The following is a 27,804-nucleotide window of genomic DNA, read 5'->3' as shown; positions in this document are numbered from 1 at the left end:
CAAATATATTTGAACTATGCAGATGGGCAGGAAAAATCACAGCACTCTCAAGAGCGTCAGTACGCTCCCGTCTCACAAGGATTTTGACAGACAGAGCAGCGTATCGCCTCCTGTGCTTGTGTATTGTATAGTATCTCTAGTGTGCGCCCAAATACACAAAAGACCTGCAAAGTCGCTGAACATTGGATACCTTTTAGTGACGGATACCCACTCAACAAAGATCGATGGGATAGCCTACATTGATGATTTGGAGATTTGGTAATAGTTGCACTGCCACCGCGTAATGGCATGACGCACGGAGATGCAATGTTGAAAATACTTTATCCTCAGTTGCGGTGAAGTCGATTTTGACGCGCAGAGGTCACAGCAAGAGTTTTTTTTAACCTGAACTATACCTGTGGAAAAACAACATGTATCAAATACAAAAAAAAACTGTTCTGAATGCAAGAACGCCATCGAGTTCCAAGTTCTGAGCGAGGGACACTGTATGAATGTGAGACGCAACGTTTCCATACCAAGAACATTGCCGAGCTGCGGTTCTATATCCAAAACATAACTTGTATCTTGGAACATTTTTGTTTTAACATTTTATTGTGAAATAATCCTGGAAAAGCCTTAAGGTTATGCGCGTTCCTGGCGCTTTGTATACTCTTATTTGTATCAATGTTAGGAGGCAAGACTGAGCAAGTCCGAGTATGGGGGAAGAAACATCACATATAACCTGAATCAAATCTAATAACATTTTATTGGTCACATACACATATTTAGCAGATGTTGTTGCGGGTGTAGCGAAATGCTTGTCTTACAAACCTCATATTGCCTTGGGCCTATTTGCTCAGCGGTGGGAAATAAATGTCACTAACAATGCATGAAACTTAAGACGTTGAGTCACCTGTAACTCATCATACATGACCCAAAGCCTCTCTGCTCCATTATGTTTTTATGACCCCCCTTCTCTCTCTCACACACACACACACACAGAGAAAATAATGTGTGTTAATGTAATTGTTTGTTTGAACTGATAAAGCATTGTTTGACATTTCCACAGATGTGCTCATCATGAAATAATCAACGGAATTATCCCACAAGATTGCAGCATAAATATTTTGGTAATGTGCGTATTTATGTGTACAATTCAACTTTTGATGTAATTAGAATGATATTTATTCTGTTCCTATTCAGGGTGTAATTGGAATGATATTTATTCTGTTCCTATGCAGGGTGAAACTGAAAGGATTTGGTGGAGAGCAGAACAGAAAGGCTTGGCCGCATAGGGGGAGGCGCCTTTCGTGCTCTCCTGAAACCAAAGCCTTTGAAGATTATTATTATTTTTTTATTTTTTTACTTCAAGGAAAGAGGACATAACCTGAAAAGTTGGACGCATGAGAATTATGTACCTTTAAAGGACATCGTTGTGTGAATTTTCACCGCCAAGCCATGCTCCACAGCCGACCAGGAGCTTGCTGGGGGAAAGTGTCTGACCTCACTGGCGCGCACGCAGATTGGACTAAAACGCATTGGATAGCAGGTAAAGTAACGCACAATTTAATATTGAATAATATTACAACAAAATAATATTTGTTGAGTAGGAAATAATGCATTACGACTACATTAGGCATATCATTCATTTAAAACTGTGATATAGGTTAAATGTATTACATTCCTATTCGTTTACTTGTGCGTAATTGTACATGGTTGCCATGAAAGCTACAGTCCTTGCCTGTCATTCGTTATTTCCCTTGTCTTATTGTTTGCTTTGACAACAATTCAATAGCTGGTTTGATGTCAAAGGCATTCTTTTCACATCAGCTGTTTTTGTCATACAAAACTCTTTGCTCACAGCTGCCACCTTTATTGCCCTGACTTTTTGAGTCACCAGATTTTCTATGCAGACCTATTGGTATTTTTGTCATAAAATGTTTATCTATTATACCCTCTACTAATTGTGTATCTGTAAACTTATTGAACACTAACTATCTTTATATTAATAATTCAGCCCTTTCATCTTTGTGTTTCAAATGAGCTCTGAAAAGCAAATTCTGTGTGTACATTGACAATGGCCCTGCCCAATGTAGGCTAGACTGGCTACAATATATGTTCTCCTTGACCTTTCTTCTTGTGCCAATTCCCTAGTAGGGCCAGATAATCTCTTACTTTGAGATGGCGGTCAGTACGTCTTAATGAGTGACCCTCTCCAGCGGTGGGCTGCAATCTGAATATCAAAGCGTCATTCACACACACCTGCTAATGTTCAATGTGTGTCCCCCTCAGAGCGTGCATACTACCTCACACACAGGTGTATGCATTTCCCCTGATTTCCATTGCCTCCCAGGTGCTAGAGAACTGTGTTTTGGCCTTGGCTGGTCTCTCTCGGGTAGTATCTCACCTCCTCAGGGTTACCTGCATGGTGCTCAGCTGCTCGTACCTGTCTGGGTAGTATCTCACCTCCTCAGGGTTACCTGCATGGTGCTCAGCTGCTCGTACCTGTCTGGGTAGTATCTCACCTCCTCAGGGTTACCTGCATGGTGCTCAGCTGCTCGTACCTGTCTGGGTAGTATCTCACCTCCTCAGGGTTACCTGCATGGTGCTCAGCTGCTCGTACCTGTCTGGGTAGTATCTCACCTCCTCAGGGTTACCTGCATGGTGCTCAGCTGCTCGTACCTGTCTGATTGGCAAACCTCTTTCAATCTGACCATGCCGTCTTATTGGTAATTAATAAGCAAACACAGACATGTGAAACGCTTCATTGCCTTTTCTTTTGATGCTGTGTCATCTTGATGTTCTGGTGCTCTCAGGACTGTCAAAACCCTGTGCCCTACATGTCTCTCTTCATGCTATCTAACTACTGGTCTCTAACTACTGGTCTCTAACTACTGCTATCTAACTAATGCTATCTAACTACAGGTCTCTAACTACTGCTATCTAACTACAGGTCTCTAACTACTGCTATCTAACTACAAGTCTCTAACTACAGGTCTCTAACTACAGGTCTCTAACTACAAGTCTCTAACTACAGGTCTCTAACTACAGGTCTCTAACTACAGGTTTCTAACTACAGGTTTCTAACTACAGGTCTCTAACTACAGGTCTCTAACTACATGTCTCTAACTACAGGTCTCTAACTACAGGTTTCTAACTACAGGTTTCTAACTACTGCTATCTAACTACTGGTCTCTAACTACAGGTCTCTAACTACAGGTCTCTAACTACAGGTCTCTAACTACTGGTCTCTAACTACAGGTCTCTAACTACAGGTCTCTAACTACAGGTCTCTAACTACTGGTCTCTAACTACTGGTCTCTAACTACAGGTCTCTAACTACTGGACTCTAACTACTGGTCTCTAACTACTGGTTTCTAACTACAGGTCTCTAACTACAGGTCTCTAACTACAGGTCTCTAACTACAGGTCTCTAACTACTGGTCTCTAACTACAGGTCTCTAACTACTGGTCTCTAACTACTGGTCTCTAACTACAGGTCTCTAACTACTGGACTCTAACTACTGGTCTCTAACTACTGGTCTTCTGTCAGTTGACCTCATACTCACCTCTAATGGGAAGGCTGCGTGCTGATGCAGTTGCGGCTTCGGTCTCAGCGTTCAGCCAGCAGCACTGTGTAGATTGGGGATGTCAGGGAACTGGGCTGAGTTGATTTAAGACTGTCCATTTACTTTGGAATCACACTCCCATGTAGTGGTGTGTGTGTGTTTGAATAGTAAACAAAAAAAACATTTGACCAACTGGGGACATTTTGTTGGTCCCCACAAGGTCAAATGCTTTTTCTAGGGGGTTTAGGGTTAAGGTTAGAATTAGGGTTAGGGTTAGGAGCTAGGGTTAAGGTTAGGTTTTTGTGTTTGGGTTAGGGTATGGGTTAGCGTTAGGGAAAATGGATTTTGAATGGGACTGAGCCTCCACTGGTTCCACTTCCTCGGGTCAAAGGTCATGGAGGTCTGCACCCCGGTTAGTAGTGGTCAGATCAACTGGACACTCCTTTTCGCTTTGACTGCGACCTCCCTCTGGCCTGCATGGTCTTTTTAAACACGCTTGGAGTTTATGGGTATGAAAAGCTGCTGTTTGGTTTGGAGGTGTATATCTCTACACTCTGATGCTTCTTCTTCGCTCCTCTTTCATTGCTTATTGCATCGTAATATCTACCTGTATTGCCTCTGATAGGCAGTTAGCTCCAGCGCAATGTAAAAATGTATTAACATGTTATATATTTTGTTATTAACTCGCTAGTCACTAAGCTCAAGTGTTATTCAAGTTCTAGTCCCTCCCCCTAGTGGTAAGCAAATATTAAATCATTTAAAAATTGGTATCAACTGCAGGTTTTACATATGACTTTCTGTAAGGTCTAGAAATCCAGTGTAATAGATTTCTATGTAGAAGTCTATGCAGGGGAGGTGTGTCTGGCTTGCCTTGTCTGTGAGAGTGTGACTGACGTTACTGGATAATGTCACTCTGATTGAGCCTTTAAGATGAGATAGAGGAGAATAAGTCATGAGAAATAGACTATGCAACCCAGAGTGCCACAGGGCAACCTCAACCTGCAACTGTTTAGAGAACTCACTGAGCCACAATACGTATTTTGGGGTGAAGTGAAGGGGGCATGCTCTGACTAAAACACATTTCAATTTATACTTTAAAAAAACAACAACTGCTCACTCTTCCATTACTTTCTTGCAGTTGACACAAACTGCTAAGTATACTAGAATTATACATGTATTATTGCACTTAATGTCTATTTCTGATTTAACAGACTTACATTTAGAACAAAGCGATAGTTAGCACAGCTGTATTCTTCTGAAATTGCCGGGTCAGCTCCATTCATCATGGTGTCATGGGCTGCTTTGAACTGACGGGCCAGCAGGTCATTACGAGAGGGGCTCAAGACAAGTGGGCGACACGGAAATGCTTTGCAGGGCATTTGTTCATCCAGACACACTAATGGTCAGCTTTCCCTGGGCCTGGACCACACTGAACTGAATTTAAAGAAATTAGTGAGGAAGGGCAAGGGAAGGGGAGGTTTGTTGGGGGTAGAGTAGGAGTGGGCAGGGGGGGTTGTTGGGGGTAGAGTAGGAGTGGGAAGGGGAGGTTTGTTGGGGGTAGAGTAGGAGTGGGAAGGGGAGGTTTGTTGGGGGTAGAGTGGGCAGGGGGGGTTGTTGGGGGTAGAGTAGGAGTGGGAAGGGGAGGTTTGTTGGGGGTAGAGTAGGAGTGGGCAGGGGGGGTTGTTGGGGGTAGAGTAGGAGTGGGAAGGGGAGGTTTGTTGGGGGTAGAGTAGGAGTGGGAAGGGGAGGTTTGTTGGGGGTAGAGTAGGAGTGGGAAGGGGAGGTTTGTTGGGGGTAGAGTGGGCAGGGGGGGTTGTTGGGGGTAGAGTAGGAGTGGGAAGGGGAGGTTTGTTGGGGGTAGAGTAGGAGTGGGAAGGGGAGGTTTGTTGGGGGTAGAGTAGGAATGGGCAGGGGGGGTTGTGTGTGTGTGTGTTTGTGTGCTGTTTTTGCTTTGAGTTTTTTGTAGATATCTCTCTATATAATGTCTCCAACATTTTCCTCCTCTCTCTCTCTCTCTCTCTCTCTCTCTCTCTCTCTCTCTCTCTCTCTCTCTCTCTCTCTCTCTCTCTCTCTCTCTCTCTCTCTCTCTCTCTCTCTCTCTATATATATATATATATATATATATATATATATATATATATACACAGTACAAGTCTGAAGTTTACATACACCTTAGCCAAATACATTTAAACTCAGTTTTTAATCCTAGTAAAAATTCCCTGTCTTAGGTCAGTTAGGATCACCACTTTATTTTAAGAATGTGAAATGTCAGAATAATAGCAGAGAGAATGATTTATTTCAGCTTTTATTTCTTTCATCACATTCCCAGTGGGTCAGAAGTTTACATACAATCAAATAGTATTTGGTAGCATTGCCTTTAAATTGTTTAACTTGGGTCAAACGTTTCAGGTAGCCTTCCACAAGCTTCCCACAATAAGTTGGGTGAATTTTGGCCCATTCCTCCTGGCAGAGCTAGTGTAACTGAGCCAGGTTTGTATGCCTCCTAGCTCGCACACGCTTTTTCTGTTCTGCCCACAAATTTTCTATGGGATTGAGGTCAGGGCTTTGTGATGGCCACTCCAATACCTTAACTTTGTTATCCTTAAGACATTTTGCCACAACTTTGGAAGTATGCTTGGGGTCATTGTCCATTTGGAAGACCCATTTGCGACCAAGCTTTAAATTCCTGACTGATGTCTTGAGATGTTGCTTCAATATATCCACATAATTTTCCTCCCTCATGATGCCATCTATTTTGTGAAGCGCGTCAGTCCCTTCTGCAACAAAGCACCCCCACAACATACTTCTACCCCCTTGCTTCACGGTTGGGATGGTGTTCTTCGGCTTGCAAGCCTCCCCCTTTTTCCTCCAAAGATAACTATGGTCATTATGGCCAAACAGTTCTATTTTTATTTCATCAGACCAGAGGACATTTCTCCAAAAAGTACAATCTTTGTCAACATGTGCAGTTGCAAACCGTAGTCTGGCTTTTTTTATGGCGGTTTTGGAGCAGTGGCTTCTTCCTTGCTGAGCAGCCTTTCAGGTTATGTCGATATAGGACTCGTTTTACTGTGGATATAGATACTTTTGTACCTGTTTCCTCCAGCATCTTTAAAAGGTCCTTTGCTGTTGTTCTGGGATTGATTTGCATTTTTCGCACCAAAGTACATTCATTTCTAGGAGACAGAACATGTCTCCTTCCTGAGCGGTATGACGGCTGCGTGGTCCCATGGTGTTTATACTTGCATACTATTGTTTGTACATATGAATGTGGTACCTTCAGGCATTTTTAAATTGCTCCCAAGGATGAACCAGACATGTGGAGTTCTACAAAAAAAAATTCTGAGGTCTTGGCTGATTTCTTTAGATTTTTCCCATGATGTCAAGCAAAGAGGCACCTGAGGTAGGTCAAGCAAAGACTTGAGGTAGGCCTTGAAATGCATCCACAGGTACACCTCCAATTGGCTCAAATGATGTCAATTAGCCTATCAGAAGCTTCTAAAGCCATGACACAATTTGATGGAATTTTCCAAGCTGTTTAAAGGCACAGTCAACTTAGTGTATGTAAACTTCTGACCCACTAGAATTGTAATATAGTGAATTATAAGTGAAATAATCTGTAAACAATTGTTGAAAAATTACTTGTGTTATGCAGAAAGTAGATGTCATAACCGACTGGCCAAAACTATAGTTTGTTAACAAGAAATTTGTGGAGTGGTTGAAAAACGAGTTTTAATGACTCCAACATAAGTGTGTGTAAACTTCCGACTTCAACTGTATATCTCTCTCTCTCTCTCTCTCTCTCCCTCTCTCATTCTCCCTCTCCCTCTCTCTCCCTTTCTCACTCTCCCTCTCTCCCTTTCGCACTCTCCCTCTCTCATTCTCCCTCTCCCTCTCTCTCCCTTTCGCACTCTCCCTCTCTCCCTTTCGCACTCTCCCTCTCTCTCTCCCTCTCCCTCTCTCCCTTTCTCATTCTCCCACTCTCATTATCCCTCTCTCTCTCCCTCTCCCTCTCACTCTCTTCCATCACTCTCTCTCTCTCTCTCCCACTCTTCCTCTCTCTCTCACTCTCTCTCCCTCTCTCTCACTCTCCCTCTCTCACTCTCCCTCTCTCTCACTCTCCCTCTCTCACTCTCCCTCTCTCTCACTCTCCCTCTCTCTCACTCTCCCTCTCTCTCCCTTTCTCCCTCTCTCCCTTTTTTAAATGTAATTACATTTTTTATTTCACCTTTATTTAACCAGGTAGGCCAGTTGAGAACAAGTTCACATTTACAACTGCGACCTGGCCAAGATAAAGCAAAACAGTGCGACAAAAACAACAACACAGAGTTACACATAAACTAACATACAGTCAATAACACAGTAGAAAATCTATGTACAGTGTGTGCAAATGTAGAAGAGTAGGGAGGTAAGGCAATAAATAGGCCATAGAGGCAAAACAATTACAATTTAGCATGAACACTGGAGTGATAGATGTGCAGATGATGATGTGCAAGTAGAGATACTGGGGTGCAAAAGAGCAAGAGGATAAATAACAATATGGGGATGAGGTAGTCGGGTGTGCTATTTACAGATTGGCTGTGTACAGGTACAGTGATCTATCTATAAGCTGCTCTGACAGCTGATGCTTAAAGTTAGAGAGGGAGATATAAGACTCCAGCTTCAGTAATTTCTGCAATTCGTTCCAGTCATTGGCAGCAGAGAACTGGAAGGAAAGGCGGCCAAAGTAAGTGTTGGCTTTGGGGATGACCAGTGAAATATACCTGCTGGAGTGCGTGCTACGGGTGGGTGTTGCTATGGTGACCAGTGAGCTGAGATAAGGCAGGGCTTTGCCTAGCAAAGACTTATAGATGACCTGGAGCCAGTGGGTTTGGCGACGAATATGTAGCGAGGGCCAGCCAACGAGAGCATACAGGTCGCAGTGGTGGGTAGTATATGGAGCTTTGGTGACAAAACGGATGGCACTGTGATAGACTACATCCAGTTTGCTGAGTAGAGTGTTGGAGGCTATTTTGTAAATGACATCGCCGAAGTCAAGGATCGGTAGGATAGTCAGTTTTACGAGGGTATGTTTGGCAGCATGATTGAAGGAGGCCTCGTTGCAAAATAGGAAGCCAATTCTAGATTTCATTTTAGACTGGACATGCTTAATGTGAGTCTGGAAGGAGAGTTTACAGTCTAACCAGACACCTAGGTATTTGTAGTTGTCCACATATTCTAAGTGAGAACAGTCCAGAGTAGTGATGCTAGTCGGGCGGGCGGGTGCGGGCAGCAATCGGTTGAAGAGCATGCATTTAGTTTTACTAGATTTTTAAAGCAGTTGGAGGCTACGGAAGGAGTGTTGTATGGCATTGAAGCTCGTTTGGAGGTTTGTTAACACAGTGTCCAAAGGGACAGATGTATACAGAATGGTGTCGTCTGCATTGAAGTGGATCAGAGAATCACCAGCAGCAAGAGTGACATCATTGATATATACAGAAAAAAGAGTTGACCTGAGAATTGAACCCTGTGGTACCCCCAGAGAGACTGCCAGAGATCCGGACAACAGGCCCTCCGATTTGTCACACTGAACTCTATCAGAGAAGTAGTTGGTGAACCAGGCGAGGCAGTCATTTGAGAAACCAAGGCTATGGAGTCTGTCAATAAGAATGTGGTGATTGACAGAGTCGAAAGCCTTGGCCAGGTCGATGAAGACGGCTGCACAGTACTGTCTTTTATCGATGGCGCTTATGATATTGTTTAGGACCTTGAGATTGGCTGAGGTGCACCCATTACCAGCTCTGAAACCAGATTGCATAGCGGAGTAGGTACGGTGGGATTCTAAATGGTCGGTGATCTGTTTGTTAACTTGGCTTTCCAAGATTTTAGAACGGCAGGGCAGGATGGATATAGGTCTATAACAGTTTGGGTCTAGAGTGTCTCCCCCTTTTGAAGAGGGGGATGACCGCTGAAGCTTTCCAATCTTTGGGGATCTCAGATGATACGAAAGAGAGGTTGAACAGGCTAGTAATAGGGGTTGCAACAATTTCAGCTGATAATTGTAGAAAGAGAGGCTCCAGATTGTCGAGCCCAGCTGATTTGTAGGGATCCAGATTTTGCAACTCTTTCAGAACATCAGCTGTCTGGATTTGGGTGAAGGAGAAGCGGGGGGGGGGGGGGCTTGGGCAAGTTGCTGCAGGGGGTGCAGAGCTGTTGGCCGGGGTAGGGGTAGCTAGGTGGAAAGCTTGGCCAGACTTAGAAAAATACTTATTGATATTATTGATTATCGTAGATTTATCGGTGGTGACAGTGTTTCCTAGCCTCAGTGCAGTGGGCAGCTGGGAGGAGGTGCTCTTATTCTCCATGGACTTTACAGTGTCCCAAAACCTTTTTGAATTAGTGCTACAGGATGCAAATTTCTGTGAGGAAAGCCAAGGCTAGCTTTTTCAAACTGACTGAGTATATTGGTTCCTGACTTCCCTGAAAAGTTGCATATCGCGGGGGCTATTCGATGCTAATGCAGAATGCCACAGAAAGTTTTTGTGCTGGTCAAGGGCAGTCAAGTCTGGGGTAAACCAGGGGCTATATCTATTCTTAGTTCTACATTTTTTGAAAGGGGCATGCTTATTTAAGATGGTGAGGAAAGCACTTTTAAAGTGCAACCAGGCATCCTCTACTGACAGGAAGGGGTCAATATCCTTCCAGGATACCCGGGCCACGTCGATTAGAAAAGCCTGCTCGCTGAAAATAGAGGGAAAATTGGTCAGGATGATATCTAAGAGTGAGCCCATGGTTACGGATTTATGGTTGTACCTGGTAAGTTCCTTGATAATTTGTGTGAGATTGAGGGCATCTAGTTTAGATTGTAGGACAGCCGAGGGGTTGAGCACATCCCAGTTTAGGTCACCTAACGGTACGAACTCTGAAGATAGATGGGGGGGAAATCAATTAACATATGGTGTCCAGGGCACAGCTGGGTGGCTGAGGGGGGTCTGTAACAAGTGGCAACGGTGAGAGATTTGTTTCTGGAAAGGTGGAAAGGCTGTCTCCCTTTCTCACTCTCCCTTTCTCACTCTCCCTCACTCACTGGAAAAACTCAGAAGCAAAATTACAACATTGAACAGTGAACCATCATATTTTGTCTCAAAGATCTGATAATGAAAGAGAATGATTGTTTTTGAATTTGGTCAAGATAGTGTGGGAGAGGTGGAAAAACTATTGTTATCCATCAATTAATGATAAGCCACCAGGTATAGACAACCTTAATGGGAAACTATACATTATTGATAAGCCACCAGGTATAGACAACCTTAACGGGAAACTATTGAGAATTGTAGCAGACTGTATTACCACCCCTATCTGCTATATCTTTAACCAAAGCCTAAAGGAGGGTGTGTCCACAGGTGTGGAAGAAGGCTAAAGTAATTCCACTGCCTAAAAATAGTAAAGCACCCTTTTCTGGCTCTAACAGCCGCCCAATCAGTTTGCTGCCTATTTATGCGGATGATTCCACACTCTACATGTCAACACCCAAAGCCAGTGAGCTCACTGAAATTATAAATAAGGAGTTACAGTCAGTATCAGAATGGGTGATTAATAATAAACTGGTCTTAAATACAGTGCCTTCGGAAAGTATTCAGACCCCTTGACTTTTGAATACTTTCCAAAGGCACTAAAACAAAAATCATTGTATTTGGTTGAAAACATTCTCAAAGACCTAAACTTCAACTGGAGTTATGTATAAGAGAGCAAGTTGAGGAAGCTAAACTCCTAGATATAACATTGGATGGCCAGTTATTATGGTCAAGTCATATTGACTAAGTTGTTGTGAAGATGGAGAGAGGTATGTCTGTTATAAAAATATGTTCTAAGTTTTTGACACAAAAATCAACTGTATTAGTTGTTCAGGCACTGGTCTTGTCCCATCTTGATTACTGTCCCGTAACATGGTCAAGCGCAGCAAAGAAAGACCTAGCAAAGCTGCAGCTGGCTCAAAACAGAGCAGCACACCTTGCCCTTAATTACACATACAGAACTAACATCAACAACATGCATGCCAGTCTTTCCTGGTTGAGGGTTGATGAGAGATTAACTGCTTCTCTTCTAGTTTTTATGATAAATATTACTGTGATAAAAATTCCAGATTGTCTGCATAATCAAATAACATTCAGCTCAGACACCCACAAGATATGCCACCAGGGGTCTCTTCACAGTCCCCAAGACATGCCACCAGGGGTCTCTTCACAGTCCACAAGACATACCACCAGGGGTCTCATCATAGTCCAAAACGAATTCACAGCAATGTACAGTATTATACAGAGCCGTGATCACATGGAAATCCATTCCATCTCCAATTACTCAAGCAAACAGAAAAATGACCTTAAAAAAATGGACAACCTCTCATGGAACAGCATGTACTGTGAGGGGACACACAAACACATGCACACACAGACACACTCTAATACGCACATTATTTGTTTAGTTGTATTATTTGTATTATTATTATTAGTTATGTTTGTATGTCATGGTATTGTAAATGTGTGTGACAGTCCTTGTGTATCAGTGGTTTGTTACTTGTCATGTTTAGTGTTTTTTGTGGAGCCCAGGAAAAAGCACAAGCTAATGGGGATCCAAATAAACAAACAACCCAATCAGAATAGTGGTGTGCGTGGCTCAGTCCCATTGGGGTTAGGGTTAGGGGTGGGGCTAATGTCCTCTGGAGGATTCAATGGGTGGAGGGTCTGGTTTCACTCTCCACAGCATCTCTGAGAGGGACATTAGTTTAGGCCTGAGATTGTAAGGGTACTATAATCCACACATACAACTTCAAACACTTTGGTTGCTCAGTAAAAACACCATTACCTTGGTTTCTCTGGACCTTTCTGGACCTTTCCTCCATGGTGTTAAAGAGAGGATGCTAACCTCAGGGCCATAGAGGTAAATCACTGCTCACTTACAGTAAACCCCAATCCAAACGGAACACGTTCTTTCATCGACATCAATGCATGATTAATGAGAAATACAAGTTAAGAGCACACATCTCAAGTAAGGATTCAGCCCTTAGGTTACAGTTTCATCATCAGACAACCACTTTGTTTGGTTCCGAGCAGCACCACTGATTGCAGCCATAGTAGTAAAACTGCCACGTCTATTTGCCATATTACAACAACAAAGAGGTTACTTCAAACAACCAACACTGTTTTTTCCCCGCAGACATCATTGCATGCATGATAGAACAGCAGAGTATTTACTACGATGCTGGACGCTCCTCTCTTTCCTTTCATAAACAAAACAAAAACAATAACAAATGCGCCTGGGGTGACCAGTGGCGCTGTTTCACCTTATGCTTTGCTCAGCTTAAAGGGTTGAAGTGCAGTTATACTACTCTCTCTCCCATCCAGAGCCACTATGTCCAAAACATTGATATTGGACCCTGGGAAGTGTTGTACACATCTTCTGATTGGCTGCTTCTGACCAGGGTTATCTGAGCCGCAAACATTGCCAGGTATCTGGTTCTCATTTTAAGCAGAGTTCTGTGGGTTTTTGACAGGCGACAGCTGAGCTAAAGAGTGGAAACTGGCACTAACAAGCAATTACCTCCTCTCCTCTCCAGCCTGGAAGGCATTAGGGGATTATGCAGCATAATCAGATCCTCTGGTTTTGTCGCTGCTGACTGCAGTTTAGTCTAGCGTCAGTTAGAAGGGCATATCTGGCGCATTGTGGTCAGAGTGGTATTTGATATTTTATTAGGATCCCCATTAGCTGTTGCAAAAGCAGCAGCTACTCTTCCTGGGGTCCATAGAAAACATGAAACACAATAGAGAATGAGATAATACAGAACATCAATAGAACAGCTCAAAGAACTACATTTTTTTAAAGGCACACGTAGCCTACATATCAATTAATACACAAACTATCTAGGTCAAATAGGGGAGAGGCGTGGTGCCGCGAGGTGTTGCTTTATCTGTTTTTTTTAAACCAGGTTTGCTGTTTATTTGAGCAATATGAGATGGAAGGAATTTCCATGCAATTAGGGCTCTATATAATACTGTATGCTTTCTTGAGTTTGTTCTGGATTTGAGAACTGTGAAAAGACCCCTGGTGGCATGTCTGGTGAGATGAGTGTGTGTGTCAGAGCTGTGTGTAAATTGACTATGCAAACAATTTGGGATTTTCAACACATTGTTTCTTATAAAAAGAAGAAGTGATGCAGTCAGTCTCTCCTCAACTCTTAGCCAAGAAAGACTGGCATGCATAGTATTTATATCAGCCCTCTGATTACAATTAGGAGCAAAACATGCCGCTCTGTTCTGGGCCAGCTGCAGCTTAACTAAGTCTTTCCTTGCAGCACTGGACCACACGACTGGACAATAATCAAGATTAGATAAAACTAGAGCCTGCAGAACTTGCTTTTTGGAGTGTGGTGTCAAAAAAGCAGAGCATCTCTTTATTACAGCCAGACCTCTCCCCATCTTTACAACCATTGAATCTATATGTTTTGACCATGACAGTTTACAATCTAAAGTAATACCAAGTAATTTAGTCTCCTCAACTTGTTCAACAGCCACACCATTCATTACCAGATTTAGCTGAGGTCTAAAACTTAAGGAATGATTTGTACCAAATACAAATGTTCTTAGTTTTAGAGATGTTCAGGACCAGTTTATTACTGGCCACCCATTCCAAAACAGACTGCAACTCTTTGTTAAGGGTTTCAGTGACTTCATTAGCTGTGGTTACTTATGCGTATATGGTTGAATCATCAGCATACATGGACACACATGCTTTGTTTAATACCAGTGGCAGGTCATTGGTAAAAATAGATAAGAGTAGATGGCCTAGAGAGCTGCCCTGTGGGACACCACACTTAACATGTTTGACATTAGAGAAGCTTCCATTAAAGAAAACCCTTTGAGTTCTATTAGATAGATAGCGCTGAATCCACGATATGGCAGAGGTTGAAAAGCCATAACACATACGTTTTTTCAACAACAGGTTATGGTCAATAATATCAAAGGCTACACTGAAATCTAACAGTAAAGCTCTCACAATCAATCTTATTATTATCAATTTCTTTCAGCCAATCATCAGTCATTTGTGTCAGTGCAGTACATGTTGAGTGCCATTCTCTATAAGCATGCTGAAAGTCTGTTGTTAATTTGTTTACAGAGAAATAGCATTGTATTTGGTCAAACACAATTTTTACAACAGTTTGCTAAGAGCTGGCAGCAAGCTTACAGGTCTGCTGTTAGAACCAGTAAAGGCCGCTTTACCACCGTTGGGTAGCGGAATGACTTTGGCTTCCCTCCAGGCCTGAGGACAAAGACTTTCCTCTAGGCTCAGATTAAAAATATGACAGATAGGAGTGACTATAGAGTCAGCTACCATCCTCAGTAGCTTTCCATCTAAATGGTCAATGCCAGGAGGTTTGTCATTATTGATCGATAACAATAATTTTTCCACCTCTCCCACACTAACTTTCCAAAATTCAAACTTGCAATGCTTTCCTTTGCATGAATACAATTGCTCACTGTTTGTTATTGGCATTTCCTGCCTAAGTTTGCCCACTTTGCCAATGAAATAATCATTAAAATAATTGGCAACATCAAATTGTTTCATTATGAATAAGCCATCTGATTCAATGAAAGATGGAGTTTAATTTTTCTTTCTGCCCATAATTTATTTTAAAGTACTCCAAAGTTTTTGTTCCATTATTCTATATACGTATCATTGATCTTGGCTTCATAATACAGTTTCTTCTTCTTTTTGTTAAGTTTAGTCACATAATTTCTCAATTTGCTGTAAGTAAGCCAGTCAGATGTGCAGCCAGATTTATTAGCCACTCCTTTTGCTCCATCTCTTTCAACCATACAGTTTTGCAATTCCTCATCAATCCATGGAGCCTGAACAGTTCTAACAGTCAGTTTCTTAACAGGTGCATGTTTATCAATAATTAGAAGAAGCAATTTCATAAATTCATCAAGTGCAGTGTCTGGATGCTCCTCATTATAATCACATCAGACCAACAAATATTTTTAACGTCATCCACATAAGAGCCACAGCAAAATCCTTTGTATGATCTCTTATACACTATTTTGGGCCCAGTTTATGGAACTTTGGCTTTCCTGGATATAGCCACTATATTGTGATCACTGCATCCAATGTGTACGGATACAGCTTTAGAACAAAGTTCTACAGTATTAGTAAAAATGTTATCGATACATGTGGATGATCTTGTTCCTGTAGTGTTTGTTAACACCCTGATAGGTTGATTAATAACCTGAACCAGATTACAGGCACTGGTTACAGTAAGAAGCTTCCTCTTGAGTGGACAGCTTGATGAAAACCAGTCAATATTCAGGCCCCCAAGAAAGTAGAACTCTCTGTTTACATCCATACACTATCAAGCATTTCACACATATTATTTAGATACTGACTGTTAGCCTATAGCAACACCCCAAAAGAAAAGGCTTTAGATGTGCCAAGTGAACCTGCAACCACAACACTTCAATAACACTGGACATAAGATCTTCTCTAAGCGTTACAGGGATATGGCTCTGAATATATACAGCAACACCTCCCCCATAAGCATTTCTGTCTCTTCTATAGATGTTATATCCTTCTATTGCTACTGCTGTATCATCAAATGAATTATCTAAGTGAGTCTCAGAAATGGCTAATATATGAATGTTATCTGATGTTAACAAGTTATTGATTTCATGACCCTTATTTCTAAGGCTACATATATTAATATGGGCTATTTTCAGCCCTTTCCTGGGTAGCTTATCAGAGACAGACATAATACTGAAAAGAGCAAACAAAGCAAGAGGAAAAATGTACATTCTACAGTCCATTAATCAAATGGTGTGTGTGTGTGTGTGTGTGCTGCGGACCCATAGGCTTGGCTCTCTCATCCCTTCCAGGCTTCTGGTGGACAATGAGCCTGTCATAGCGGATGTAAACAATGTCCCCACACGCTCCGGCAGCTTTAATGGCTGGGATTAGTTCTTTCCTCTTCTGGCGCACAGCTTCAGGATAGTCCTCATTGAGGAAGATATAAGTTCCTCTCAAGTTCTTGGCTCTTTCCAGAGCAGCTACCTTGTCCTTGAACCTCAGGAACTTGACCACTATTGGCCTGGGCCTATCACCTTGGCCGGTGGTGGGTTTTCCAGTCCTGTGGGCGCGCTCCACCTCAATCTTCCTGTGGTCCATCTTCAATTTCTTAGAGATCATTTCCCTCACTTTGTCCTCAGACTCCGTCCAGGTCTCATGAGGAGATTCTGCAATTCCGTCCACAACCATGTTGTTCTGCCTTGATTGTCCTTCGAGATTTATCTGTCAATGTTATCATGGATTCACACACAGAACTAATGTCCTCTCTCAATGACTTACAGATTGCTGTCATTTTGCCGTTCTCCTGTTTCAACTCATCGAGCTGACCGTGGGAGAACTGCAAACTGTTCTTCAGGTCCTGGACCTCTCTGGTCAGGTCGTCCATTCTTTTATTAGTAGAATCCACGAGTATTTGGCAAAACACTTGAAGCTAATGTCTTGCTGTTGTAACATTTGCTTGTAGGTCTCTTTTTGTTAGTTTAAAGGATCCTTCACATGTGATAGAGAGACACCACTGTCCTCAACGGTACTCCCACCGGCTTTGGTCTTTGTCATGGTAGCTAGCAACGTAGGTTATGCTGTTACTCCTCGCAGTTCCAGACAGGGCAGGTCAATGGGAATATTGAAAACAACAAACAGCAAGGATCTAGACAGACACAAACCCGGGACAATCCGCAGTCCCAGCCATAATGGCTAACCGTGTCGCGGGCTGTGTTCAAGAAAACCCCGCTAGCTTGATATGCAGCTAGCTAGCAGCTAGGCTAGCTGCGACGCCAAATAGCTCCTCAGACCCGTCCTTGGTCGGCAGGATCACTGGAAAGAGACAAGCAGTCCCAGCAACTGATGCCAAACGCGTCACGGGATCCAAACTAAGAAGCTAGCTAGCTAGCTACCAAGAAATTTCCAATACACTTTCAAAAAACAAACTTTCCAAACAAACTTAACCGCAGCTCTTCCTCGCTCCGCGTTCAACTGGAAGTGACGTGAGGGAGGGTATGAATCGAACCCGAACCCGCCACTTTAAGGGGCGAATCAAACCCGAACCCACCACTTTAACACGTAAGAACACACAGTACGGGACTGTGGAGATTATGGGTGTGTGTGTTTGCTACCAGAATCTGAAAAGCAACAAGTAGTCAACCGCCAGGTGTACAAATGGTCTGTTCTGACTGGATGGACTGGACATATTCGAAGAGGTTTTCACAGGAACCAGAAGGAATAAGGAACATGCATGCCGTGTATATCATCATAGGTGTTATGGAAGTTTCTGTACCCAGATAAAAGTGTGTCTGGTAATGATCAGGGGAAGACACGACAGGGGCTAGTAATTGAATCTCCTCTTTCTCCCCGGGTGTCTTTTATTGTGATGGTGATTTAGTGAGGTCCGTTCCCCCTGCTGTAGGGCTGTCTGTGACAGGTAATGCTGGAGGACAGAACACCTCTAATGGGCTTCCTTATAGAAGATTGTTCTGTTCTGGAGAGATTGGATCTGGGCTGTTAAAGGCCAAGTTCAGGATTTTAAAACTTGATGTTAGATGGTTCCTCACCTTGAAAGTAGTCTATTGACCTGGAGAAACTGTAATCCATGGTTTGGTTTTCTTCAGCCACTTCAAACTTCAGCTAACTTTAGCCACCGCTAACTAAAATTCAAAAGTAGTTATGGATTATGCCATATGGCTAGCTATACCCAACTCAGTGATGATAATGTGAAACACGTTTATGTTCAAGCAATATCATTTGTCCATATATTAGTCTTGGGTGGAACACACTCTAGCCCTGAGCAAATATCAACTTAGTTTATTTACAATTAATGTGTAATTATTTATTGTTTAATACAACTGTTTACAATATTTGTATATAAACATTTTAGTCATTTAGCAGATGCTCTTATCCAGAGCGACTTACAGAAGCAATTTGGGTTAAGTGCCTTGCTGAAGGTCACATCGACAGATTTTGTTCACCTACTCGGCTTGGGGTTTCGAACCAGCGACCTTTCGGTTACTGGCCCAAAGCTCTTAACCACTAGGCTTCCTGCCACCCTCATCAATAAGGATAGCTTACATTTTTCTTCCCATCTCATTGCAAACCTAACCTTACTCAGAGCAAATTTACAATTCAATGTGTACGTATGTACAGTACCAGTCAAAAATTTGGAAACACACCTACTCATTCAAGGATTTTTCTTAATTTGACTATTTTCTACATTGACATCAAAGCTATGAAATAACACATATGGAACCATGTAGTAACCAAAAAAGTGTTAAACAAATCCAAATATATTTTAGATTCTTCAAAGTAGCCAACCTTTGCCTTGATTACAGCTTTGCACACTCTTGGCATTCTCTCAACCAGCTTCACCTGGAATGCTTTTCCAACAGTCTTGAAGGAGTTCCCACATATGCTGAGCACTTGGTGGCTGTTTTTCCTTCACTCTGCGGTCCAACTCATCCCAAACCATCTCAATTGGGTTAAGGTTGGACGATTGTGGAGGTCAGGTCATCTGATGCAGCACTCCATCACTCTCCTTCTTGGTCAAATAACCCTTACACAGCCTGGAGGGGTGTTGGGTCATTGTCCTTTAAAAAAACAAATGATAGTCCCACTAAGTGCAAATCAGATGGGATGGCGTATCGCTCCAGAATGCTGTGGTAGCCATGCTGGTTAAGTGTGCCTTGAATTCAAAATAAATCACTGACAGTGTCACCTGCAAAGCACCCCCACACCATCACACCTCTTCCATGCTTCAGACCAAAAGACTGATATCCACCGGTCTAATGTCCATTGCTCTTGTTTCTTGGCCCAAGCAAGTCTCTTCTTCTTATTGGTGTCCTTTAGTAGTGGTTTCTTTGCAGCAATTCGACAACGAAAGCCTGATTCACACAGTTTCCTCTGAAGAGTTGATGTTGAGATGTGTCTGTTACTTGAACTCTGTGCAGCATTTATTTGGGCTGCAATCTGAGGTGCAGTTAACTTTAATGAACTTATCCTCTGTAGCAGAGAACTCTGGGTCTTCCATTCCTGTGGCAGTCCTCATGAGAGCCAGTTTCGTCATAGCGCTTGATAGTTTTTGCGACTGCACTTGAAGAAACTTTCAAAGTTCTTGAAATGTTCCAGATTGACTGAACTTCATGTGCTAAAGTAAGGATGGACTGTAATTTTTCGTTGGTTATTTGAGCTGTTCTTGCCATAATATGGACTTGGTCTTTTACCAAATAGGGCTATCTTCTGTATACCACCCCTACCTTGTCACAACACAACTGATTGGCTCAAACGCATTAATTAAGAAGGAAAGAAATTCAACAAATTAACTTTTAACAAGGCACACCTGTTAATTGAAATGCATTCCAGGTAACTACCTCATGAAGCTGGTTGAGAGAATGCCAAGAGGTCATCAAGGCAAAGGGTGGCTACTTTGAAGAATCTCAAATATAAAATATATGTTGATTTGTGTAACACTTTTTTGGTTACTACATGATTCCATATGTGTTATTTTATAGTGTTGATGTCTTCACTAATATTCTACAATATAGAAAATAGTCAAACTAAGAAAAACTCTTGAATGAGTAGGTGTGTCCAAATTTTGGAATGGTACTGTAATTCGTGGGTGTATTCAATAAGGGGAGGAAACTGTACCAACAACACAAATATAAGGTGACAAGCAATCGACTCTCCTTGTTTCAGTTTTGCGAATGAAGAGGCTGCTGACCAAACCAAAGCCTTTAATCAGACCAGTGAGGCCAATCACACACAGACACACACACACACTTCTCTCTCACACACACACACACACACACACACACACACACACACACACACACACACACTGAAGCTCTGGAGGTCTTCAGGACTCGGCTAGCCCACCTCCACCTTCTACCCCCTGAGGGGCTGGAGGCGTTGGGCTGTAAACAGCTCCAGAGCAATGGGGTGAAATGAGCCGGGCAGACAGGCCCACATACACCCAGCATACAAGGCTAAAGGAGGCTAAACGCTCCCAGCTGTGGCATTAAGGACTCAAAACAAGGCCTCTCCAGGGACCAAGAGGGGATCAGTTGAAAAAGCCCCTTTAGCCTCTCTCTCTCTCTCTCTCTCTCACAATGGTCAGCTTTTAAAACAGGTTAGGGGAGAGGGAGTTGGATTGCAGTCTCTCTACTCTGCATACACACACATGCGCACACACGCAGCACCACACACACAAACACACACACATTTCCCTCTGCTTTTCAGGTTCCATTGTGTAAGAGACAGACGTCTGCATTCTCCCTGGCCCTGATTTGACTTACTGTTTCTCAGTAACTATATTGATATAGTCAAGCCTCTGAAGCAGGTTGGAGATGCACACACAGACCCTATCGAGCTGAATTTTGCTTCGCCATACCATCTGTTGATGATGTTGAAATCAACCAATTTTGTCTGCTCTCACCTTAAATGAGCTTTGAGATTCCCAGAGGAGATTGAATAAAGATTATCTCGAGAACATGAGTTGTTTCTAGTCAATCCCTCCACATGTGAACGTTTCCTATGGTGTTACTTAAATGGCACGTCAGCTGGGGTATATATGGAGAGCTGAGAGGACAGAGAGAACCAGTAGGATGGAAGATGAATGTACTGTAGGATGCTGGATCCATGATTCTAAAGTGACACCTCAGCTCTTTGGAGAGAGATGGGAAGGTGATGACACTGGCTTCTGTTTCTGAGCTCAATTTATGTAATAGTCTGCTGTTCTAGCAACAGGTGCTTGACTGTCTTAACAAATTAAGTGGAACAAACACCCATTGTTTTTTTTAGCATAATCTGTCTTCAAGTTCAGTGAGTGTGAATCTGCACCATTAGTGCTATTTACTTGTTTGTTTTCCTTTACTGTTCACCTCAAAGTTGGTGCCGAAAACCCGGGGTCAAACCAGGGACCTTTAGCTGATGTGCTGAACGCCAGTCAAATTTGTGTTTGAGCCTTTGAAGGTTCTTTACAGTAACAGTCCTTAGGTGAGATGTGCGGCCCTATCATTGACATACAGCTAACCTGGTCACACCGTACGCCTCCTATATAAACGTCTACATTTAATCCATGCTCAAACCCCTTATCACGACCTCCTCATCTCTGTGGTTTCCTCTAAGATCTCTGTGAAGCATCACCGCTTTATGTGATCCCCGTGTTCCCCTTCAGCAGAACCAGCTCTACCTCCTTCTAAAGAAGTATTTGACTGGTATCTGACTGAAGGTAGCCTGTATCTGGACAGGAGCAGTTCTGTGCCTGTATGTACTGACAAGCTAACACTAGCAGCCCGCATCATGTTGTTCGTTTATCTTATTCTTGTAAGAGTGTGTTCTTAAGGTCGGGACAATTGACAGAGCGAGGCCTTGTTCTGCTTTCTCTCCAGGTGGGCCAAGATGGAGGACGAGGAGGAGGGACAGATCAGGGGTGACCACCAGACCATCAGCAGGTGCACCTTACCACCTGAGGAATATGAAGGTGAGTTACTTATTAGCTTTACCGTCATCATAATAACCACCAGATTCATCATGATTTACCTCATCATCCATAATCATCATATTTATCATCCTCCTTATTTATCGTTGTCATATTGTTGGCTGCATTGGTCCTCTGCTCCGTGTACCAATTCTCATGGACTGTCCTCTCCTGTAGGTGCTGCTGTGGGTGGTTGTCTCTCTGCTGCCCCTGGTGGAGGGGGCCCGTATGGGCGCTGGTTTGGAGGCAGACTCTGTCCAGGCTGTGGGACTGGTGGGAGGGATGGGGGAAAGGCAGCTCCCAGACACTCTACCTGAGGTGGATGAGGAACAAGAGGAGAAGAGGGACCCGTACTCCCCCTGGCATGGCCTCTATGGTAAGAGTGGAACTAGATCTGCATGTTCAACAGGACCTTCAATTTAAGCCTTGCACCTGTTAATCAGGCATGATGTTCTCCATGAAAAGAGAAGAGTTAAACGAAGGGTGTGCAACACAATTCTAGAGTATAAGCCACTGATCTTAACTTTCTCTCTCTCTCTCAAATTCAGATTTCTTTATTGGCATGAAGTACAATTTGTAGATATTGCCAAAGCAATTGTACAGCATTTCAGTAAATTAAGTAAATTGCAATGAGGAAATGAAATACAATTCAGTAGTAGTAATAATAATAGTACATATAATAATGTATGCAAGTACAACACTACTGCTATTGTATTGTCTAATTTTCAGGTCAATACATTTAATTAAAATAAAATAAGATTTTAAAAAAAGAATTATGGCTAAATAAAACAACAAAATCTCTCCCTCTCTCTCTCAGACCTCTCTGTGATGGACGAAGCGGACGACCACCCTAGTGGCCGGTGGGGGAGACGTTCCCCTCGCAACTCAGACGCCGAACCAAAAGGCTCGGCCAAGAAAAAGAAGAGGAGGAAGAAGAAAGAGAGGGATAGAAAGGGCAAAGGGAAGGGCCGGCAGCCCCAGCAGAGCAGCCCAGACTGCAGGGTGGAGAAACGAGAGATGCGGGTGCGGGACTTGGGCCTGGGCTTCGACTCGGACGAGATCGTCCTCTTCAAGTTTTGCGTGGGCTCCTGCCAGTCGTCCAGGACCAACTACGACCTGGCTCTAAGGGCCCTGATGGAGGACGGGTCCCTGCCGCGGAGGACCTCCCGGCGAGTCAGCGCCCACCCCTGCTGCCGGCCCAACAGCTACGAGCCTGTGTCCTTCATGGACGCCCAGACCGCGTGGCAGACCATCCAGTCGCTGTCGGCGGCCAGCTGCATGTGTATGGGCTGAGGGAGCCAACTTGGAGGAGGGAGAATAGGAGGGGGTGGTGACTGGCTGTCACTCACCCCTGCCTGAGAATATACAGATGGTGGCTCGCCGTTGAGGCTGGGTCTAGGGAGAGCCTCTGGGTTCTGGAAGGGCAGAAGTGGTCGCTCCGAAACATATGCAGCAGGGCTGGTACCCAGTACAAAGCAGAATGGAGATTCTGTAGTGTCTTTGATGGTGGAGCGAGGCCACGCCTCTTCCCGTTGTCCATTCCCTGTTGAGGATAAGTGGATTTGTTGGCAATGGGAAACTGTCATGAGCGAATGGCAAGACGGTGACCACACAATGGTGGGATTTGAATATTCACAGCAGTTGGGATATGTATAAGACTGACCTGGGGTACTGCTGAAAATTTGCATTTGAACACAGGTCGACAAGCTCAAAACACTTTTAACAATGTCAACATATGTTAATTCCTTCAAAACAGGGATCTTCCATACCATAATTGCATTTTTCAGTGTTGACTTGAACCCTACCAAATGGATGCCATGCATCTCTTTGAGTTACTGTATTATAACCAACATATTTATCACAAATAAGTTATTTATTTATTATTGTTTCATATGAGATGGACTGTAGAGTTATATTTATTGTCATGATCACACATCCCATGGGTTGTGTTGCTGGGTCCTTTGTCATTGAATTGTGTGGGATGTTGTTTTGAAACATCAAAAAGATCAGAACAAGTGGCAAGAACCTCAACCAGGGTTGGGGGTGTAACCGATTACATGTAACGGATTACATTTTTATAAACTGTAGTCCGTTACGTTAACAGCAAAAATATTGTTATCAGATTACAGATACTTTTGAAAAAACAAAATGATTACTTCTAGGATTACTTTTACCCCATTCACGTCCTTGTACTTTATTTAGTACAATATCAAAATACACCACTGAACAAATTCTGTTTGGTGTAAATGCATGAAATGTGGTGTCAACATAGTTACTTCAAGTGTCTAGACAGGACACATAAATAATAACAATCAAAATTGGGATTTTGAGAAAATCTGAAAAAGTAATTAATATGACTTCAGCATATGTATTTTGAAATACATTTCAGAATTAAATTGTTTAAAAGCATATAGTATTGTTCAAAGCCCAAATATATGATTCAACTCATTGTTGTTTGTAAACTACAGCCGTTTCTGTATCGTACAATAGTTCATCTTTGGTCAAGTCATGTGAATGTTCAAAGGATCAGATCTTTTATTTATTTTATTTTATTTAACTTTTATTTAACTAGGCAAGTCAGTTAAGAACACATTTTTATTTACCATGACAGCCTACCCCCAGCCAAACCCTAACCGGGATGACACTGGGCCAATTGTGTGCCGCCCTATGGGACTCGCAATCACAACCAGTTGTGATACAGCCTGGAATCGAACCAGGGTCTGTAGTGACACCTCTAGCACTGAGATGCAGTGCCTTAGACTGCTGCGCCACTCGGGAGCCCCGTCTTAATAATGTTTGGTATATAGATTTTCTGGACCAATATATAAATCTAAAAACAATATCTAAAGAAATCCCAGTGGTGAAAAAAGTACTCAATTGTCATACTTGAGTAAAAGTAAAGATACCTTCATAGAAAATGACTCAAGTAAAAGTGAAAGTCGCCCAGTAAAATCCTATTTGAGTAAAAGTCTAAAAGTATTTGGTTTTAAATATACTTAAGTATCAAAAGTAAATGGAATTGCTAAAATATACTTATGTATCAAAAGTAAAAGTATAAATAATTTCAAATTCCTTCTATTAAGCAAACCAGATAGCACCATTTTATTGTTTTAAAAAAAAGTATGTGTTTAGTGAGTCTGCCAGATCAGAGGCAGTCGGGATGACCAGGGACATTCTCTTGATGTGTGTGAATTAGACCATTTTCCTCTCTTGCTAAGCATTAAAATGTAACGAGTACTTTTGGGTGTCAGGGAAAATGTATGGAGTAAAACGTACATTATTTTCTTTAGGAATGTAGTGAAGTAAAAGTAAAAGTTATCAAAACTATAAATAGTGAAGTAATGTACAGATACTTCCCAAAACGACTTAAGTAGTACTTTCAAGTATTTTTACTTAAGTACTTTACACCACTGAGAAATCCACATAACACTCACACACAGTAGATTATACAGTGTAAGCAAATCCAATGCAGATTGTGGCATGCTACAGCATTCTTCCTCTTTCTCTTCATTGCTCACAAGCACACGTGTACACACACCTATTACAGACATGGCTGTGGAATGTGTTTCCAAACGTATTTATGAAACCTTTCTGTTTTCACAATTACGTTCAAATCAGCATTGAAAAAAGCCGAAAATATACGTGTTTCTGCTTGAGTCTGAGAACACTATGTTGACACACCAAATGTGTTAGATGGATCGCGGTAAAAGAGCAGGCATAGGCTTTTGTAGGCTACAGTGCAAGCAAACTACGTCTTCCAATGGTGCTACTGCTGTCGCCATCCAAAGATTATATCATTTAAATAAGCACTTGGCGGTATGGAAGACAGCAGTGGTGTAGCCTACAGGCCATACCGAAATCACTTATTATTGTTATCTACGTAGTGCATTGAAGTGAATCACACTGCTGCTCTCTCATTTCGCTATTTGCCTTACGGATTGTGGTTGTTGTGGATGTCTGTTCACACGTGTATATGTGTATTTTAACCCAATAATGGTGGAATTGAAGAAGTCTAAGTTGCCTATCAATCATTGTTTTTGCGACCAGTTGACAGCCAGTGAAAAATGCGTTCTTGCAACAGCTGCATATATAGTGCAGATCCCAGCCAATGGAATACAAGTTTAAAGGAGTTCCTCCCTTCTAAACTCGAGTTGAATTGAAGGAGACCACAAATGGGGATTTTATTGCACAATATAATTCGTGTTGATAAAAAAAACATGTCCATAGGTCAAATGAACACATGCTCACACTAGTACACTTTTAGTAGATTTAATTAAATTAAACAGCTGCAAATGATCGAAATATCAAAGTGCCACCAACAAAAACGTAAATAATAGGCCTTTAAATGCAGCATATGCATTCATTTTTCGGTAGTGCTCAAAGCATGCGATTTCATGAGAGCAGCATTTATTTTTAAATTCGAAGCAACGAGCCCAATCAGTCCTCCATGACAACAAAATCCTAATCAACAGGTCCTTCGTTTTTGGGTTATGCTCAGGTAAAACAATTTGGCTCATCTATATTTCCATATATCCAAGTCCTATTCTTGAAGATGAAGGGGTATTAAGATAATTGGAATGACTGAAAATCTGACAGACTTTGGTTTTAAATGTAAAGATTTAGCGAAATCGTATTATTATCTGTATTACAGTAGAAAGCAATGTGTTAGAAGAAGCCTACATAACCAACCCATAAAGTAAAATTTAACATCCATATATGGTGGGCTATTTAAACTCTAACATTGATTTATCCTGCAATAGATGTCATTCAATTGGTAATATTCATTTGTTGTCTTCTTCTAGTGCTGCTTAAGGGGAAAGTAAACTGAAAGTAACTGAAAGTAATCAGATTACTTTACTGAGTTGGGGTAATCCAAAAGTTACCTTACAAATTAAAGTGTTTGGACAGGTAACTACTAACTGTAACAAACTACATTTAGAAAGTAACCTACCCAACCCTGACGTCAACATACAGTATGTCTCATTTCACACAAAGGAAGTTAATAGTCCAGAGGTGGAAAACTTTACCAGGTTACAAGCTTAGTTGAGTTATGTCATTGTTGTTTCAGTATTTCAGAGCAATATTACACTCAATATTATTCATGTTATTATTATTATAATCATTATTTAAATGGTTTCCTGTATTTTTGTACAATGGCATTATTCTGTGTAGGAATGAAGTATTTCTAAATATACAATGGATTGCTTATTCTTTCTAAGGTTGACCCCATAACCCTTGCTTCACCTCTGCTGGGTTGGGAGTCCTATATTTCACCATTATAGGGGTGCATTTAAATCCGTCATCTGCATTGACCTGAAACAGGAAAGAAAACACAAGAAAGTGGGATTTTGCTTTTGCATGTCCACTTCTTTCAGATCAATGCAGAAATAGAGGCGAGAGTTGCAAATTAAGACTATTGTAAATTTCCCCATGGAGACAGTCCTTTTCAGCTAGAGCCGTTTTACAGGTACTCATCCTTGTGTTATTGTGCTCCCTACAGGTTGGATATATAAGTACAGGAACATGGAGCGAAAGGTGTTCAGTTCACACTATTCATCTCAAGAGGGCATCACACTCCTTCACACTTTTCATCAATGGTCTCAGAGTGTGTGATCATTATTAGGTTGACGATCTCTCAACACAAGTGTTCATTGATATTGTTCTCAGGAAAAGAATGGGCAATAAACAACACCAAAAACA

At 42.2% G+C, this 27,804-nt stretch overlaps 1 protein-coding gene across 1 annotated transcript; it reads left to right on the top strand.

The window, feature by feature from the left end:
* The first annotated feature begins 1,227 nt into the window (after positions 1–1,227).
* Positions 1,228–27,804, top strand: LOC106598943 (uncharacterized). The gene is made up of 4 exons (XM_045714529.2): positions 1,228–1,528; positions 22,016–22,107; positions 22,282–22,480; positions 22,922–27,804. Exons 1-4 carry the CDS (start codon positions 1,438–1,440, stop codon positions 23,395–23,397), a joined length of 858 nt encoding a protein of 285 aa, XP_045570485.2. The 5' UTR covers positions 1,228–1,437; the 3' UTR covers positions 23,398–27,804.

Source organism: Salmo salar, chromosome 03, assembly GCF_965601325.2.
Source record: "Salmo salar chromosome 03, fSalSal1, whole genome shotgun sequence".
NCBI classification, from domain to species: Eukaryota; Metazoa; Chordata; class Actinopteri; order Salmoniformes; family Salmonidae; genus Salmo; species Salmo salar.
This window is presented reverse-complemented; position numbering and strand designations above follow the sequence as displayed.

What these genes read in the sequence shown, in the direction of transcription:
- LOC106598943 (XM_045714529.2), top strand. Translation starts at nt 1,438, where the DNA reads ATGCTCCACAGCCGACCAGGAGCTTGCTGGGGGAAAGTGTCTGACCTC. An exon ending in TAAAACGCATTGGATAGCAG is followed by an intron (nt 1,529 to 22,015) that starts GTAAAGTAACGC and finishes CTTTCTCTCCAG; the next exon opens with GTGGGCCAAGATGGAGGACG. An exon ending in CCCCTGGCATGGCCTCTATG is followed by an intron (nt 22,481 to 22,921) that starts GTAAGAGTGGAA and finishes TCTCTCTCTCAG; the next exon opens with ACCTCTCTGTGATGGACGAA.